Source organism: Miniopterus schreibersii (genome assembly GCF_964146895.1).
Source record: "Miniopterus schreibersii genome assembly, chromosome: 17".
Classification (NCBI taxonomy): Eukaryota; Metazoa; Chordata; class Mammalia; order Chiroptera; family Miniopteridae; genus Miniopterus; species Miniopterus schreibersii.
In genome coordinates this window covers 1,071,988-1,089,920 of record NC_138117.1, presented here as the reverse complement: position 1 = coordinate 1,089,920, position 17,933 = coordinate 1,071,988, and the positions used below count along the sequence as shown (strand labels likewise).

At 56.2% G+C, this 17,933-nt stretch overlaps 1 protein-coding gene across 1 annotated transcript; it reads left to right on the top strand.

The window, feature by feature from the left end:
• Positions 1-1,359: 1,359 nt before the first annotated feature.
• Positions 1,360-10,414, top strand: CA3 (carbonic anhydrase 3). The gene is made up of 7 exons (XM_081116948.1): positions 1,360-1,713; positions 2,307-2,504; positions 4,399-4,517; positions 6,665-6,757; positions 7,959-8,021; positions 9,220-9,375; positions 9,479-10,414. Exons 1-7 carry the CDS (start codon positions 1,680-1,682, stop codon positions 9,596-9,598), a joined length of 783 nt encoding a protein of 260 aa, XP_080973074.1. The 5' UTR covers positions 1,360-1,679; the 3' UTR covers positions 9,599-10,414.
• Positions 10,415-17,933: the final 7,519 nt, after the last annotated feature.

Sequence of the window (17,933 nt, the reverse complement as noted above, 5' to 3'; positions counted from 1 at the left end):
TTTATTCAACACTTTATCTGTATTGCAACTGTATCAAATACCAGGAAATTCAGTTTCCCATCTTCTAACCTCGAATAGCAGAAAAAGAGAGGTTGCAACAATTTAATGAATTGGAACAAGGTCACCGTTTGCTAATAGAAATAATGCTGCCCCATTAAGAAATATAAAGCACCTTCACCCCCCACAGACGACACGCCACACGGCCCCGGCGAAAGCAGAAAACGGCCCGGTCAGCCCAGCACCATAGACTCTCTCGTCCAACCTGACATTTGAGCTTGGAGCCTGAGGGCACTTGCTTTGCTGTGTTTGCTTGAATTTTCCGAACTATCTCAGTTCTTGATTCCACGGGGCCATTGTGTGGATCAAGTAATCCCCGGTCACAAAAATACCCCCGGAGTGACTCCCCTGGCGTCCAGGTTATGCGCAGCAGCTCAGTCTTTCCACATGCCTGGGGGATGAGCTAGCTCTGCCCCTGAGAGTTCCCTTCCAGCCCCGTAATCCCCGCACACAGAGCACCCGCCTCGGGCCGCCGAGCGAACAGGACCCCTGGGCTGCGGCCCTGGGACGGGGGGGGGGGGGGGGGGGGGGGGGGGGGGGCCGAAAGCGGGGCTGTCTCTCCTCGCTGTCTTTTTACAATCATCACTGGCCTGGAACTAAGAAGAAATTTAGAATATTAATATAGACCACACTGACTTCTCCAGCCTGCACCGCCAGCAGGCATTTGAAAATATTGTCTGGCACGTGGCCCTGCCTGGGCCGCTCTCCTCGCCTTTCGCCTGGTTCTTCCTCTTAAAAAACAGCCCGGGAGAGGGAGGAAAAATCAGAGCAATTCTGGAAACCTTCCTCTCTGCCTTTTCTCCCAGTTTTTCAGCCTGTCCCGGGGCGCGGGGTCGTGGTTTTCAACAACAGGCTCACTGTGGTCCATGCTTTCAGCATGCACGGCATTCTCGCTTCCCCGGAGGAGAGGCGCCGCAGCTCAGGGACCCGGGTCCCGGTCGCTGCTCCTGCTCTGCGCACCCGAGTCCCAGCCCAGCCCGCGTCCTGGCCCAGGGGACCCGGGTCTGCGCAGGGACGCCGCCTGCTGCTGCTCCAGGGCGGCCGCTGTCCTCAGGCTCCAAGGATAATGGAGTTGGGGACCTGCCCTCCCTCCTGGCCCTTCCTCCCATCCTGTGCTCCTAAAACTTTCCAAGTCGCCTGCAAGGCAGTCCAGGCAAACAGGCGCGCTCCCCGCCCGCGTCCCGGGGTCTCTGGGGCGCACTTTCAGCGAGGCTGCCAGGGCCACGGAGGGAAGGGGGGCGTCTTAGGTGACGGCTGAGCACGCCTGCAACACTCTGCTCCCCCCAAAAAATAATGCATGGTGTAGGGGAAGGGGGCACCAGGCGAAAGGCGCCACATCTGTGCCCGGCGCGCGGGTGGGGCAGCCCTGCAGCTCCAGGGGACCGGACGAGAGAGGGGGTGGCGTGGGGGGCCTCCGCCCACCCCACCCGACAGCTGTCAGCGCTTGGCATTCATTGGTTCCCCCCACCCCGCCTCCCGAATACCACCCCAGCCCGCCGAGCCCCCCGCCCCCCTCCGCGCTGACCTAATAAGGCCGCGCAGGGTGTGGGGACCTGGATAAAAGGCGCGCTCGCGGGGACTCTGCAGAGAGCCGGCAGCAGACACCCTGGAAGAGCAGGACCATGGCCAAGGAGTGGGGCTACGCGAGCCACAACGGTGAGCCCCGACCGCCCGGGCGCCCTGCCGCGCTCACCGCCCGCAGCTCCGGAAAGCGGGCGGAGGGGCGGGCGATGGGGGCACTGCCGGTGCCAGAGCCTCTGGCCTCTTCCTGCACCTCGGTGGCTCTCCCCGCGTAGAGCTGTTACTGCCTCCACGGGGAAGGCTCAGAGAGGCTGGGTGACGGGCCCAAGGCCACACTGCGTCTGAGTGGCCGGACCGCAGGGGTCCAGTTCTGAGTGCCCCTAACTCCCTGACGCTGGCAGCACTCACCTCCCCAGCCTGGCGCAGGGCCGGGCGGGCTCTGGAACCTCCTGGGGCCGGCGTTCCTATTCCAGCTGGACGGCAGGAGGTTAAGGGGCGATGGAGCCCACTGAGGAAAGCAGCCGCCGAGGCTGCATCTTGAGCAGGCGCAGGGAAGGCGCGAGTTAAATAGTCAGCAGGTGCCCCAGGAGCACGCGGGTCTCGCCTGCGCCCTGGATCGCCCCGTGGGACACCCAGGCCCTCCCACAGCCCCTGTTGGCTTAGTCTCCCAGAGAGGGGGTTTGCTTTGTGCCGCCAAGTTAATAAATCCCCTCACCTTGCTTTCCCAGGTCCCGACCACTGGCATGAGCTCTACCCGATCGCCAAGGGAGACAACCAGTCGCCCATCGAGCTGCACACCAAGGACATCAAGTACGACTCGTCCCTGCAGCCCTGGTCCGCCTCCTACGACCCGGGCTCTTGCAAGAGCATCCTGAACAACGGGAAGACCTGCAGGGTCGTGTTTGATGACACCTACGATCGCTCGAGTAAGTGGGACCCTCGGGTAGGGCACCCGTGGGGGTTTCCACGCAGTGTTGGCAAAATGCAACTTAGGACTCAGGCGCAGACTTAGTGGGGAGGGGACACTGCAGCTCTGAGGGTGGGGCTGACATCCGGCCTCGCCCCCGTCTGCGAGGACTGCAGGGCTGCCCCAGAGGAGCCTGTCACCGGCCTTGCTCGCCCTGCGGCTGCAGCTGGCCCCACCTGTGCCAGGGGCAGAAGCCGCAGCAGCCCGGAGAGGGGCAGGGAGGGAGGGGGGGGCGTGGGCGCAGGTGAGAGGTGCGTGTTCTCGGGGCTCCCCCGGCCTTCACCCGAGAGCTCCCGCTTCTCCCCAATTTGGCAGAGATTCCATCTACAAGGAACAGAAGAGAGAACAAAGTGGGCGGCCCCTCCTGGGGGGCGGGGGCCGGTCCTGGGGGGCCAGGGCCGCGGGATGAATCAAGAGCACGGGCCCTTCATGTCCCTCGGGGGCTCTCTGACGAGCCCTTTGGGTGAGTGTGTTTGAAGCACCTGACAGTTTCCTCTTGGGCGTTTGCGTAAAAATGAAAAATCACATGTTTCTTAAAAGCCTCTATTTTACCTACACTATGGGGCAAATCCGTGAAATAAAAAAGGCCCCTAAGAAATGCTCCGTTTCCCTGCACGTGAGGTAAGACTCTTCCCGTGAGTGTGTTGGTGCTTGATGTACATAATACATCTTCTCGTGACTGTTTGTAAAAAAGAAAAAGAGTTACCAATATTCTTACTGATGCACATGAGCGAATATCCCCCATGACGGTGTTGCAAAGGGGAACAGACCCAAAATCCCTACCTCCCAGCAGGTGCAAGTCGGGGGCATCACAGAAATTTGTATTTCCTTTAGCAATAACCTCGCGTTGTGTCTGCTTCTTTCCTCTCTCTTCTCCGTTTTGGTCACGTTCCGTTTTGAAGGCTAAACAACAAAATTAAACAGTATCCGTGAGGTTGGACCCCATGAGCCCGCCGCCTTGGGGGGTGAGCGAGGGGCGAATCCCGTGACGGGCCGTGCGGTCCGCCCCGATTACCTGGGCGCGGGTCCCGCCAGCGGCGGCTCCGGGGCCCAGCAGGATCACGCGCTCAGCGAGCCCCTCGTTTCCACGTGACGAAGCTCATCGGAGCCTCGCTCCGTTGCTTCAGGCGGACGCTGTGGTTTTCAGGGCCGCTCAGCGCCCGCAGGTGGGCAGCTCTTTCCGGAGCTGAGTTCTGTTCTGACCTGGCTTCTGTGGCTCAGTCTTGGTTTTAGGGTTTCTGGAGAGTTTCCAATATTCTTTAGGAACCATGTCAACCTCTAAATCACTCCCCGGGCTGAGCAACGTGAAACCAGACTAAGTGACAGGGCTGAGGCATTTGGACATCGGGCTCCAAGTCCTGCTCCCGAGAACTATCGCGTTTCGCTGTCCACGTGGGTCGATTCCCTGGGGACTTCTGCCTTCGTTTCCTCCCGTTGGAACAGACAGGGTCTCAGTCAGATGTGGTGACAGCTCTGTGTGGAGCCTTAAAGAAAGTGCAGTGGGGGCGAGATGCAGAGAAATCATTCCCTTTGCTCAGTGGCAGCCCCGCGGGGCCCGGAGACAGGCAGCTCCAGGCCTTAATCTCCTTCAGTCCTCACAGCAGCTCCGAAGGTTGGCATTATGGTCACCTTCACAGAGGTGCAAAAACGGGGTCAGAGCAGTTTAGCAACCTGCCCGAGGACACACAGCAGGCGAGGGCAGGGACCAGGGGTCTGCGCAGCTCTTGGCTGCCAGTCACCTCTTCCCTGGGCACCACACGTGGATGCACCCGTGTTTGCCCACCAGGCTGTGGGCATCAGGGTGCCTGTTGGGGGGCGTGAGTCCACCGCTGACCTGCTTCTCTGAATTGCAGTGCTGAGGGGCGGCCCTCTCAGTGGACCCTACCGGCTGCGCCAGTTCCATCTGCACTGGGGCTCCGCCGACGACCATGGCTCCGAGCACACCGTGGACGGGGTCAAGTACTCAGCCGAGGTAGGAGGCCCCCCGTCAGCCGCGCCCACCCCTTCTGCACCGAGCCTGTAGCTGCGCCAAGAGCTGTGGTCACCCCGGCTAGTGTTGCTCAGTGGTTAGAGCATCGGCCCGAGTACCAAAGGGTCTCAGGTTCGATTCCCAGTCAAGAGCAAGTACCTGGGTTGTGAGCTCGACCCCAGGCCCCATTGGGGCTCGTACGGGAGGCAACCCCAGTGCGTCTCTCACATCAATGCTTCTCTTTCCCTCCCTCCCTCCCTCCCTCCCTCCCCCCTCCTTCCCTCCCTCCCCCTCCTCCCTCCCTCCCCCTCCCTCCCTCCCTCCCTCCCTCCCCCCTCCTTCCCTCCCTCCCTCCCTCCCTCCCCCCTCCCTCCCTCCCTCCCTCCCTCCCTCCCCCCTCCCTCCCTCCCTCCCTCCCCCCTCCCTTCCCCCCCTCCCTCCCTCCCTCCCTCCCCCCTCCCTCCCTCCCTCCCCTCCCTCCCTCCCTCCCTCCCCCTCCCTCCCTCCCTCCCTCCCTCCCCCCTCCTTCCCTCCCTCCCTCCCTCCCTCCCTCCCTCCCCCCTCCCTCCCTCCCTCCCTCCCTCCCTCCCTCCCCCCTCCCTCCCTCCCTCCCTCCCCCCTCCTTCCCCCCCTCCCTCCCTCCCTCCCTCCCCCCTCCCTCCCTCCCTCCCTCCCTCCCTCCCTCCCTCCTCCCCTCCCTCCCTCCCTCCCCTCTCCTTCCCTCCCTCCCTCCCTCCCTCCCTCCCTCCCTCCCTCCCTCCCTCCCTCCCTCCCTCCCTCCCTCCCTCCCTCCCTCCCTCCCTCCCTCCCCCCTCCCTCCCTCCCTCCCTCCCTCCCCCCTCCCTCCCTCCCTCCCTCCCTCCCTCCCCTCTCCTTCCCTCCCTCCCTCCCTCCCTCTTTCTTGAAAAAGCAATGGAAAAATATCCTTGAGTGGGGATTTAAACAAACAGACAAACAAAAACAACGAAAGAGCTGCCCGAGGAGCTGGGCCTGGGGCCCTGCCTTGCGCAGGCCGGCGTCCGAGTCCATCAGCTTGTCCAGTGCCCCGAGCTGCCTCTGTTTTTAAAGAAAATAGTACTTTAAGAATAGCTGTCAGTAATTCTGGCTGACACGCATGGTCCTGACTGTTAATGGAGGGTGTGCATACGTGTGTGTGACTACGTATGCACATTTTCTACACACACGGATAGAGACACGCACGACATCTGACACAAGCCAGTGCTGCTTTCTCTCAGTGAGCCTATGAAAAGCACGACTTGTAGCTCTGACCCAGGCACCGAATTACAAGGAACTAAGACAAGCCCCCTGCACGTTCCCTTCACAAAGCCGAGTCCGCGAGAGGTGACAGGTGCCCGGGGGGGCTCCGGTCAGCATGGGAACCGCGGGGCACCGTGGACGCCGTCTCAGGCAGCTGGCCTGTTGGTTAAGCTCACTCTGGAGGACCCGCAATACTTCCTGTGGTCAGTCCATCTCCCTGCAGCCCACCTGCAGGGCCAGGAGCCACAGAGAGTCACTGTCGTGACTGCCTCTGGCTGTCTACCCCCAAAGTCTAGCGTGTTCCTTACAAACACGGGTGAGCTTTGCAGCCCGACCTCCATGCATGGGGTTATCGCACACGTTTGATTTTGAATAAAATAGTTTTAACTGCTAGGAACTCATGTATTATCTGGCCCATCGATGTAGCTCAATATGGGCCTTGGACTAATTTAACTGGTGCCCATGTTCTAACTAGGACGAGATTACCACTGGCCACGAAAAGGAGATGGATTTGAAGGCGGTTGGGTCTCCCCCTTCTCTCCCCCGCCCCCCAGCTTGTTGTTGCCTTTGGGATGCGAGCAGATCCCTGCCTGTAGCTCCGTGTCTCCCGCGGTCAGAGAAAGCGAGATTATGCAAAACTGAAGCAAGTCTTTGAGTCCGTAGTTCAGTTTTTATTCATTGTTTATTGCAAAGTCCTAAATCTTTTCACCCTCATTTTATGTGCACTGGAGCCACTGGAAATGCCACCCAGACACTGCCCGTTGGTATTTAGAATCCCACCAGCGCCCGGGAGAGCGGCCGCAGGCAGGAGAGCGGCCGGGTTTCCCGCGAGCCGTTTGACACTGGCTTCCTCGCGCCAGGAATGTCGCTCACAACCTGTGTTCTGTTTCCAGCTGCATTTGGTTCACTGGAATCCGAAGTACAACACGTTCGGGGAGGCTCTGAAGCAGCCCGATGGCATAGCCGTGGTCGGCATTTTTCTGAAGGTGAGTCACAAACCGACCACGTGTTTTGTTTCCAAATTGACTTCCTTACCCAGGCTCAGGATGGCACGAGCGCCACTCCCTCCTTTTGTTTAAGCAGGGCCTCCGGGAGCCTTTCTTCTGCCAAGGGCCATGTGGATATTTATAATATCATCTGTGGGCCATCAAAAATTATCAACTTAAAAATTAGTTATGAAAAATGCCCCTAGGCTTATTAAATTTCGACTCCCACCTGCGGTTGCCTTGGCAGGGCCAGACCGAATAATTCCGGGGGCCGTATACGGCCCGTGGGCCAGACATTCCCCAGCCCTGGCTTAAAGGGGAGAGAGTGAATTTCAGTATCCATTCAACTAATGTAGATATTTCTGCTCAGATAGCTCAAAATGTTTGCTGTCCCCAAAAAGTGGACCTTTGGCCCTATTTCTCAAGAAGTGGATCTACGGATGAGTGTGCATGTGGAGGGTGGGCCGGGGGCAAGTCACGGGCGGTGGGGCCGGACAGCACGGCCCATTACCCTTTCCCGGCAATCATCCCGTCACCCTGGAAACCAGCAAAGCCGATGTCGGGGACGCTGTGATGCCCGGGGCCTGGCCACACATCCCCGAGGCTTAGGGCGGCCACCGCGCCCATGGCCCCGGCTAAGACAGCACCGGGAATGTGTGTGTTGTTGAGCCAGACTCGGTTTAAATTGGACTTAGCGTCATTAACACAAGAATTTCGTGGTAACACAATCTCAGTTCCAAGTCGGGTGAAAATCTCTCTTCTTTTCGAATGACCTGGTTCGTCTTAGGTTCTCCGTTCACCGGCTCGTGTCCCCACTTGGGCACAAAGCGGCAGGACGTGGGTGGGTCTGAGCGGAAAGGCTGAGTTTCGTTTTAGATGCATTGAGTCCATTCTGGTTCTGATTCTATTTTTAGAAAGAAAACCATGGAACGACCTTGCAGGGAAGGCCAAGGTCGCAGAAGCAGATCAACATGCAATTTTGTGGTTCTGTCCTACAGGGGCCTGGAGTCCAAGTTTAGCTCAGAAAATACACCCTCTAAAATTTGGGGGGAGAAGTAAACTCACTTTTTTGCTTAGTACACAATTTCCTGGCAGATTTATAAGCTCTGGTTGCAGATGGATCGACCAAATGGGTTTTGAAGACAATCCTAAATTACGGAGAAGAGAAAACTGTAATGATTGGTTTTCTGTTTTCTTGCAGATAGGACGGGAGAAAGCCGAGTTCCAGCTGGTTCTTGACGCTCTGGACAAAGTGAAGACAAAGGTAAAAAATGCTCATTTTCCCTCCGAGAACAGCAAGTGAGGTCGGTCAGGTTTTCTTTTTACATCTCGAGTGTGTTTCTTTCACCTGTTACTAAGTTTGATGAACATGCTAAACACATGTATGCAGATAAATGCCATTACACTTGTATGTTTATAGCTTTTAAAGTGATTTCATGTGCATCAGCCTACTTAATGCTCACTGTCGGTCATAGTTACTTTCTCAACGAGGTGGACGAGAGTGGCCACCCCCTGACACATGTACACACGACATGCAACACATACCACATGCACACAACCACATGCACACACCATACACACACCACATGTACACACCATATGCACACACCACACGCACACAGCACATGCACACACCACATGCACACAGCACATGCACACACACCACACGCACACAGCACATGCACACACACCATATGCACACACCACACGCACACACCACATGCACACAGCACATGCACACAGCACATGCACCCCCCCCACATGCACACAGCACATGCACACCACATGCACACACAGCACATGCACACCCCCCACATGCACACAGCACATGCACACACAGCACATGCACACCCCCCACATGCACACAGCACATGCACACACAGCACATGCACACAGCACATGCACACACAGCATGTGCACTCACATGTGCAGAGGTCGCATGTTTGGCTCCTGGTGTTGCCCTTTCTCTCCTGGCGGCACTTACAAAGTCCTTAATTTTCAACTTAACAATATGGACCCGTCTAACGAGCAGCCTCGTCTTAATTGTTTGGACTGTTCTAATCAAGTGCTAGTACCTTTTGCCTCCACGGAAAGTAAGTTTTCATTTTCAATAAAAACCGAGCCTGTTTCTCATCACTTAGGCCCGAGCATTATTGATACGAATGATTTCGGCTGCAGTTTAGATGTTTCTCTTTCTGGCTGAGAAGCGACAGAACTGCAGCTCTGCGGCAGCTGGCGGGGATAAAGCGGCCCAGCGACTGCCCCCGGGGCAGGCTGCCGGGCAGGCCCCGCTTCCCCCCCCCCCCGCCCCCTATTTCTCAAAGGGGCCACTTTGTCCAAAAGTTCCGTTTTCTCTGCTGCCTTTGAACTTATTCGGACCAATACAGCGGGGAGGGCCTTGGGGAGGCCGGGGCGTACTCAGCGCACCTGCCCCCCTCCTGCACCCCCCCCCCGCTCTGCAGGGCAAGGAGGTGCCCTTCACCCACTTCGACCCGTCCTGCCTGTTCCCCGCCTGCCGGGACTACTGGACCTACCACGGCTCCTTCACCACGCCGCCCTGCGAGGAGTGCATCGTCTGGCTGCTGCTCAAGGAGCCCATGACCGTGAGCTCCGAACAGGTGAGCCGCGTCTCGCGGGAAAGCCACCGCTTTCTAACCGTCCCCCGCGCCTTGCGTCCGCTCGGCCGGCGTGGAGCTGACCGCCCGCCCTTGCCCCCCGCAGATGGCCAAGCTGCGCAGCCTCCTGTCCAGCGCCGAGAACGAGCCCCCGGTGCCCCTGGTGGGAAACTGGCGCCCGCCGCAGCCCATCAAGGGCCGGGTGGTGAGAGCCTCCTTCAAATGAGCCCTCGCGGGAGGGGCCGCCCGGGGCCTGTCCCGCCTCCGGCGCCGCCGGGCCCCGCGTGTCTTGCAGTTTCCGCCCTGAGCAGCGAGGGAGAGGGATGCCGTCGCGAGAAACCAAAGCTACCGAGGGCAGGGCCGAAGGGGGCACCTGGCCTTTGTAATAATCACCTTCCCTACACAAGCAGCGTTTGTAGTGTTTCAGAAAGAAGCAAGGTAGGCGAGTAAAGGGACAGAAACAAGGCAGCCGGCACCATTGCTCTGCGTGACCCTCACAGAGCTTCGGCTTCACTGCTTTCACGTTACGTGTCCCTCCCAACGCCTCGCGAGCGACTCCGCGTAGGTGCACAGGGGTGCGGGTCTTGCAGCAAATGCACACGAGCAGGGGTGACACCAGGCACCGTGGGCACCAAGAACCGAGACCCTCGTGTGTTTTTACCCTCAAATAAAACGACAAGAGGCCCATGAGGTGTTAAAATTCCAGCTCCTGTAAAGATGAACCTGGTCTGATTATCGGTGAAAGGAAGACACGTTCGACAGGGAGGTTTTTTTTAAAAAAAAGCACGACCCAGTATTTTAATTTCTTCTTCCTAAAGGGGGTTGGCTGTAGCCTAATAATTTCCTTTGCCTGAAGGAGGCCTGTTTCTTTTTAATTTTGCTACTTTGGTTGTTTGCATGCTTGTTAAAATCAAACCGCCTCGGCTGCTTTCCCAGTTAAGAGCGGGGTTAACAGTCCCCGGCCCGCGCAGGGGTGGGCACCTGGGCGCTCGGCGAGGAGGGGGGCTGATCAGCAGACTAATAAAGACACGAACGCAAGGCGCTCCGTGTGGCGGCCGTGGTGTTTTTTAATGGAAAGGGTTGCACGGGGCAAAATGGATGAAAACCGAGAACGAAGAACGGGAAACTTCACAGGCCTGCGTGACGACTGAGGGGTGGCGACAACGCACCCAAGTCCTGAGGGCGATCGGACGCTGCGTCCCGTCGAGGGGCGAAGGCAGTCGGGGGAGCCGCCCGAGGGGGCTGCAGACCAAGGGGACCGGTCGGCGTGCATTTGAGCGTGCGGGGTGGTCTCCAGGGGTCTGAGGCTGGTTTAGGATTTGGGGTTCATAGCATAGGTGCTCCTGCGGGACATGGGTTGACCCGGGCCCAACACGTCAAGGCCATCCGCTTGGGCCTTCAGACCATTTACAACCTTGGATGTGTTTCACCACCTCACTGGCGGCAGCAATCGGCCGCCTGCAGAGCGAAAGTGGTTATGGGCCCGGGAGAGCCCCGGGAGGCGGGAAGTCAGGTGGCAGGGGCCTGGGAGGGGAAGGTAATTTAATAGATCGCCGCCTGGGTGAAGTGGAACCAGGCTGGTCAGCGCGAGCGGCATCTATTAATTAGATCCCTTGACACTAGGAGGCGTGGGGCCTTCGTCAATTAGCGGCGATGCGCAGCCCAGTCTCTCGGGCGGTCACGCCGTGGTCACACGGGAGGGCTGGGAGATGCGTCCGGAGCACGCTGTGCGGGACCCACACGTAACAGTGCCGGCCGCGGGGGGCACGTGCCGTCCTAAGGGAAGGCGTCTGCTCAGGGGAGCTATCGCCCTGGGCCCCGGAGCCTGGAGCCTGGACCGTGAGCTCCATCGGGCACGGATAGGAGCCTGGACACTGACATTCGTCCCCCTTGCCGCCTAGTACTGTGCCTGGTACTTAACAGGCATTCAGTGAATATTCAGTGACGAAGTGAAGAGCCCAGGACCAATACCTTCTTAAACGATACCTTGATCAGCGTGATTAAGGCTGGTGCTGGTGTTTGCTCGTCTTATTTAGTTTAGATCTCCTTGGAAAAGAATTTCTTTAGCTTCAGGTGGTAGCTCTGCAATAAAACATAATCTGCCCCCCAGCCCCAGTCTGGGCCATTGCCGGTGCCCACAATGATCATCCAACTCAAAGCTTCCTCCCAACCTCTCCCTGGGCTCAAAGTGCTGGGTTATTATAAACGTCCATTCGAGCGTTGAAACCACACCGTGTCCCTGCTCCGTGTGTGTGTGACGGGGGGTCATTCTAGTCGTGCACAGGCTTCCAGACAAATGCACTTCAGGCCCACACAGCCCGCGGCAGGGACAGGGCCAGAGCTGCCAGGATCACGATGTGTCGGCACCGGCCTCCTGCTCTGCGGAGTGGAATGGTTGCAGGTATTTTTAAATTTCAACACAGGGCAGAAACTAACTTGAACTGTGTCGTAATATTCAGAGGATTATATCCTGAGCGGTCTGTGAATGGACGTCAGGACCAAGAATTTGCTGAATTTGAGCACTGGTGGGCCTCCAGGTGCAACTATATTATGGTCCCTTTTGATGGGGAGATGATACATTTCTGAAGCAATAAATGACTGCCCGGGACCACTGACCCGAAATCCCTGGCGTCGGTCAGCACGGGTGGGTGCAGGTGAGCGGACAAGTGTTACGCACAGAACACGTGAGGCTGCAGGTCCCAGAGTCTACCTGTGATCACTCATCTAACTAAATAAACAAGCTGAGATACATGTGAAAAGTCGGTGCGTCTGTCATTCAAGTAAGAATTGGCAAAAATAAAATTTGTCCAGAAGGAATTTATAGGGATCAAAACCACACTGAACACCACATGTAAGTAAAATAAAAAGATGTCCGTGTCTCTTCTAACGTCTTCTTATTTGATATTAAAGAGGAATTCTGGGCATGAGCATGATCTATTATTGTAGCAGACGGAGCAGTGAGAAAGGTGAGAGAAAAAGGAATGACAACCGTGAATGTGAGGGTTAAATATTTTTTTAAAAGTTTAATATTTTTTAAAAACTACCCTTAAGGCAGCTCTCAGACTTAAAATGTGAGCCGGTAAAGCCGTGTTCACATGTTATTTCCCACTCGGGCCACTAGATGGAAGCACAACAATTACAAAAATGACCAATAAAAAGCTCTGCTGTGTTTCATCCCCTTCGTTTCACTCCTGACGCCCTCTCTCCTCTTCGCAAATGTTGAATGAACCATTAATACCCGTCTGCAGAGAAAAGGCGGTGAGGCATTGTTACATATTTTTGAGAATTCTAATAGCCGAAAGCGAGGCCTGGGAGATTGAAGGACAGGAGTTCCTGAGCTGAAGCGTAAATGCATCAGAAAGAAGCCTTTTGCAGCCCCGCCCAGAGGCCTGGGTTCCGGTCGCACAACAGTCGCTGGATGTGTGGCCTCGGGCAGGTTTCATTTCTCCGTGCCTCCGTTTCCCCACCGGTGAAAAAGAGGGTTTTTAAAGTATTGGGTGGGTTTGGTGAGTTAATACAAACCTCTTGGATTAGTTACTCTGGCACGTAATAAACTAGTAGGGGTTAACAGCGGTCTTCTGTCCACGGATTGTACTTCAACCAAGAAAAGCCGTAACGGTTTATTCAATATCGAGATTATGTTTCTCTATGTATCTATTAGTAACATCATGAACCCACATGTTATCAATTCAGACAATGCTGCAGGAGTTACTGTAACAAGCTCCTGTAACGAGCTCCCTCTGTGCTGGGCACTGGGGGAAATGGGATTTGAAGACAAGCAGTGACTCCTGCCCCACATGCTGTGGCCACACCACAGAGCAGCACAATGCTAGAGGGGTGACCGAGGGGTGGCCAGGGGGAGACTGGAGGATTTTCCTGGGGGGGGGGTCCTGCTCCAGAGCTCGGCACCTCACCTGAGGACACAGTGGACAAAACACCAGAAAGTAGCCCGAGGGTGAGAAGCGGGATGGCTGGACAGAGCTTAGGGCACCGCATGCGGTTGACAGCCATCTCCATCTGAGGACGGAAGGTCTCCTGCCGTGAGATTAATTGGGGGCTTGCCCGGGCACGTCGAGAGTCAGAGTCCTGGGTGAGTTGCCCGCATCAGCCTGGAGACGCGTTTATACATTTGGGGGTGACTTGATCCCATCGCACCAAAGGAAATAAAAGAGGCGAAGCATGAAATCAGGACTAAGGGGATGGTGGCTCGGCTGCTAACGAACTGCGGCCCATTAGAAGGGGCCCAGTGGCAGCCACCTGACAGCCTGACCAGGCGATAATCGCAGGTAATCAGCGCGGTGAGAGCGTCTGACAGTGTGGTCACAGGGGACCCGGTGCCCTGCCGCGGCTCGAAACCCAGCGATTCGAGAGCTAATTTTAGCCAGTGAGACTCACTCTGCGCGGTCAACAGTCAGATTCGCCCACGTATTTGAATCACCCCCAGGTAGAGGAGCGGCCTGGGAGTTCAAGGGAAATAGTTTGGCCATTAAAACGTCCATTTCTTTGTTTCGACGTGTCTGTAAATTTGTCATACTCACTCCACTCATTTAAAATTCGAATGGTTCCTAACACACGCGTTCAAGGGACTTCTCCCCCCCAAGGACACGTGACTCCCGTGAACGTGGATTAGAAATGTTTGAAAGTATCACCTGGCTCGGAGAATTCACACTTCTGCTCCCGGGTGTGATGGGCCGAACGGAGACCTGAGGCAGGCTCGAGGGCATCCGGGCGGGTGGGGACCCAGGGAGAGGGCTCGGCGAGGGAGGGAGACTGCGAGCCCAGAGGAGCAGGCGGAGAGCAGGGCCCGTCCTCGGGCGACGCGAGAACAAAGCAGGACAGGTGCAGGTAGACAGGCGGCCACGCAGAGGCTGCTGGTCAGGGCAGAGGCGGGGTCTGGTTCTTGCGCTGAAAACCACTTTTAGGAGTAACAAGAATACTTGTAAATCCCATCTGTGATGCAAGGGGTGTGTGTGTGTGTGGCAGGGAGGCTTTAGGAAGGTAAGGACTCTACCTGTCTTGTTATATTACCGAGGCCTCAGTACCTAGCACAGCATCTGGAACCTAGTCAGTGCTCAAAAAGTACTTGTTGAGTGGAGAGAGGAATACGCAGATGGAAGGAAGGAAGGAAGGAAGGAAGGAAGGAAGGAAGGAAGGAAGGAAGGAAGGAGGGAGGGAGGGAGGGAGGGAGGGAGGGAGGGAGGGAGGGAGGGAGGGAGGAAGGGTGGATGGGAGGTGGGGGGGGTTAGATGGATGGGGCAATGAGACCCTGAAATACTGAATGACCCTGTTTGACTATGCGCTGGTGTGAGCTCCGTCCCCACCCAGGAGATCCTAGCGGGCAGGAGCCCCTACTGATGCCGCCCAGGCTTCTCTGTAAAGAGCCTGCAGATGGCAGAACAGAAGCAAGTTTACATAGATCCAAACCTTATCATAGGCAAATTCAAATTTAAAAAACGCGTTTCCCTTCGTACAGAAGACACACGTTTTAGGAGCTATAACGGACGTCCTCTCCGCAGAAACTAATCTCCTTTAGCACCTGGGCGTCTAAGTGCAGACTGGAGAGGCTGGTTGGCAACGAGCCGGTGGTGGTAGCTGGCAGACTGATACCAGGGCTTGGACTTCTGCGTGTTTGCCTCCGTCTTCTCCTCGTGCGTGGCTTTCCCTCTCCGTGCGCTCGGTCTCGTGTGACGATGCCCACGGTACCTGCTCACGGGTCGTAAGGACAAGTCTTCCTAATTCAGTCTCGTCATGGCCACAGGTGAGGGGAGGAGGGCGATTCTGAAAACTCAGTAAACGTTTTCCACGGACACGTTCCGCCCCCCCCAACCACCCAGGGGTCTGTTCAGGTAAATTCCTGCCGTCCACAGACAGACAGACTACATGGCACATACACACTCGTGCACTTGCGGTCGCTACCTGGAGTTTGCTTATCAGCTGAGACTTCCTTAGGAAAAATCCCTTTAGTCAGTGAACTCAACAGACGTCAAACTCGGGTCTATTTTGGTGGTGGTGGTGGTGGGAATGGTACTTTGTGGCTCAGCTCATAACTTAATGATGTAAACTGCCCACCTATTATAATTTTCTTTAATTTAAACAAGTATTTTAATAATATTTCAGTAGAGAAGGTCTAACTCCTTCCTTTTAACTTGTTTTCTCTAACACAGGGCCCGTTGTCACAAGGTGAGGTGCATGCTGAGCCTCTGCCCTGAGCAGCGTAATTGGTGTGAAACACCGATTGAGCCCCGAGGGGGCAGTGAGTCCTGGGGGACTTACGAAATGACCACAGGTGTCAAGAAGTATGTCTGCCACTCGCTAAAAGGGTAGAGCTCTCGGCTGGGCAAAGCATTCCGTGTTTGATATATAATTTTAGAGGTATACACAAATGAAAACACTCTTTTTGAAAGGATTTCTTGTTTTTCTAAAGCATTTACGTGTAGAGTATGAAAGAAATAAAACAAAGTCAAGGAACTACCCAGAAATATCAATGAGAAGGAAAGAATGGCAAAAGGTGACCTCTAAACACTACCCCAGAGAAGTCGTGGGAGGCAAGGCAGGAATAACTGAGGGAGGGCTTATCAGGCGTGCCACGGTGCCCGGCACGCTGGGCATGAAGTACGTGGCAAACGGTGATACCAGTGCCACGGGGAGCCAGGAACAGATAGCAGAGCCAAGGGCACAGGTGACCAGCGAGACATGGCTGGGGTCTCCCGCGCCCCGCGGGCAGCAAAGCATCCAGACCGCGGGTGGTGCTGGCCGCTAGGCTCAGTGTTAGAGCGCGAACCAGGGTTTAGAAGGAAATGACAGACCCACAGCGTTATACAAGCATATATGCAGACACACTTTAACAGCTGAGAGCTCAATTTTGAAAATAAAATGTATTTTAATAAACACTGCCTTTATAATTATTCAAATTGTGTGTATATATTTTTCGGGACACCCTATATCATAAAATATAAGCAAGTGGACATGTGTAGAGGGTAAAAAAGAACTAAAAATAGAAGTGTGCCCACCCCACCTCCTCCCTGCCGGGGAGTGGCCACCACCTTCACCCCAAGGTGGGAGCCTTCCACTAACGGGACCAGGCTACAGGCTTCCCTGGACTTGGTTCTGCTTTATGGTTCCTCACTCTCGGGGCCACTGTCTCGTTCACTGACCCACCACGCGGGGATTCGCCGACAGTGGACTCAGAAGAGGGTCATTTGGGGAGAGCATGGCTGCTTTGCCTCTAGTGTGTGACGCTCGCGAACCCTGACTTGAGTCTGTGACTGGAAGGAAGCACTCACTTGTAATGCCCACACTTCCCCTGCGTGGAAAAGACAAGATCAGCTGACCTTGTTTCTAAAAGGAAGTAAAAATTCCCCGTGTCAGGTGGTGCTTTATAAGGGAAGTTTGACCGCGTGAGAAGCTACTCCTAACCCAAGGAAGGGCCACGATTCGGGTGGAAAGCCACATGGGAGGCGTTGCTCGAGCAAAGTGCATGGACAGTAACCCTCCGTGTTAGAGAGCAAACCAGGGTTTAGAAAGAAATGCAGAGGTCCGACTTCATTCCTCCCTACCCAATCCCGCCCCCACGAGACGAGAGAGGGACCGTTCTGGGCAAAGCACGTCCCAGGGCTCACGTGTGGGCCTCCCCCGCCGGCTTTCTCAGACCTTGCACAGAGCGTCTTATAGGTACTTCCTGCAAGCCGGGTTCTGATCTTGGTGTCAGGATTTGGGGTTGAATACTTTCCGTTTGAGGGGCTGCCCTGTGCATTGTAGGGTGTGTAGCAGCATCGCTGGACGCCAGGAACACACACACACCCAGTCGTCACAACCAAAGTGTCTCCGGACATTGTCGACACCCTCTGTGGGGCAAAACTGCCCCCCCCCAGTTGAGGACCAATGCTGTAAGACCAGGTGACCCATTCTTATTAAATGGTGTATTTCTTGGTGCCATGTGGCAGCTTCATGGAGCATAGAATATTGAAAATGCACAACTTGCATTTTATTAGTGTCATTGACCCCGCTGATCTTTTCATTCCTGTTCTGGTTGAACTTGAAACTGGGTAACAATGTTTCAATTCCTCGACTACTCTTGAAACCTCGGTGGATTTAATTGCTTACGGGAAAGTGTTACTAGTTAACGTGAAAATACAAAGATACCTTTAGGAACTACATTGTTAAAAGTCTAAGAAGCGGTTTCCTAAGGGCAGGGGTCTCATCGGCTCGCGGGCTGTCTCCAGCGGCGTCAGCGGTCCGGGGTTTGGGAGGAGACCCTGACACCGCGCAGAGCGTTGGGGGGCCCCCTCCGCAGCCCTGACGCCGGCTCGTCCGTCACCCCCGCGCCTCACCTGGCTCCGTTCCGCAGCCGGCCAGCGGGGGGCGCGGGGCTCTCCGCATCCCGCCTCCCCGACCGCATCCGCGGTTTGCCCCAAGGTCACAGCTCCGGAACGAGCTCGCCGGCCGGGGCGGGACTCCGGGTGGCCCTCGGGCTGAGACCCCGGCGCGGGCGGAGCCCGGGCTCGCGGCCAGGGATGCGGTCACAATGGGCAGGGGAGGGAAGGCGCGGGGGGCCCCGCGGC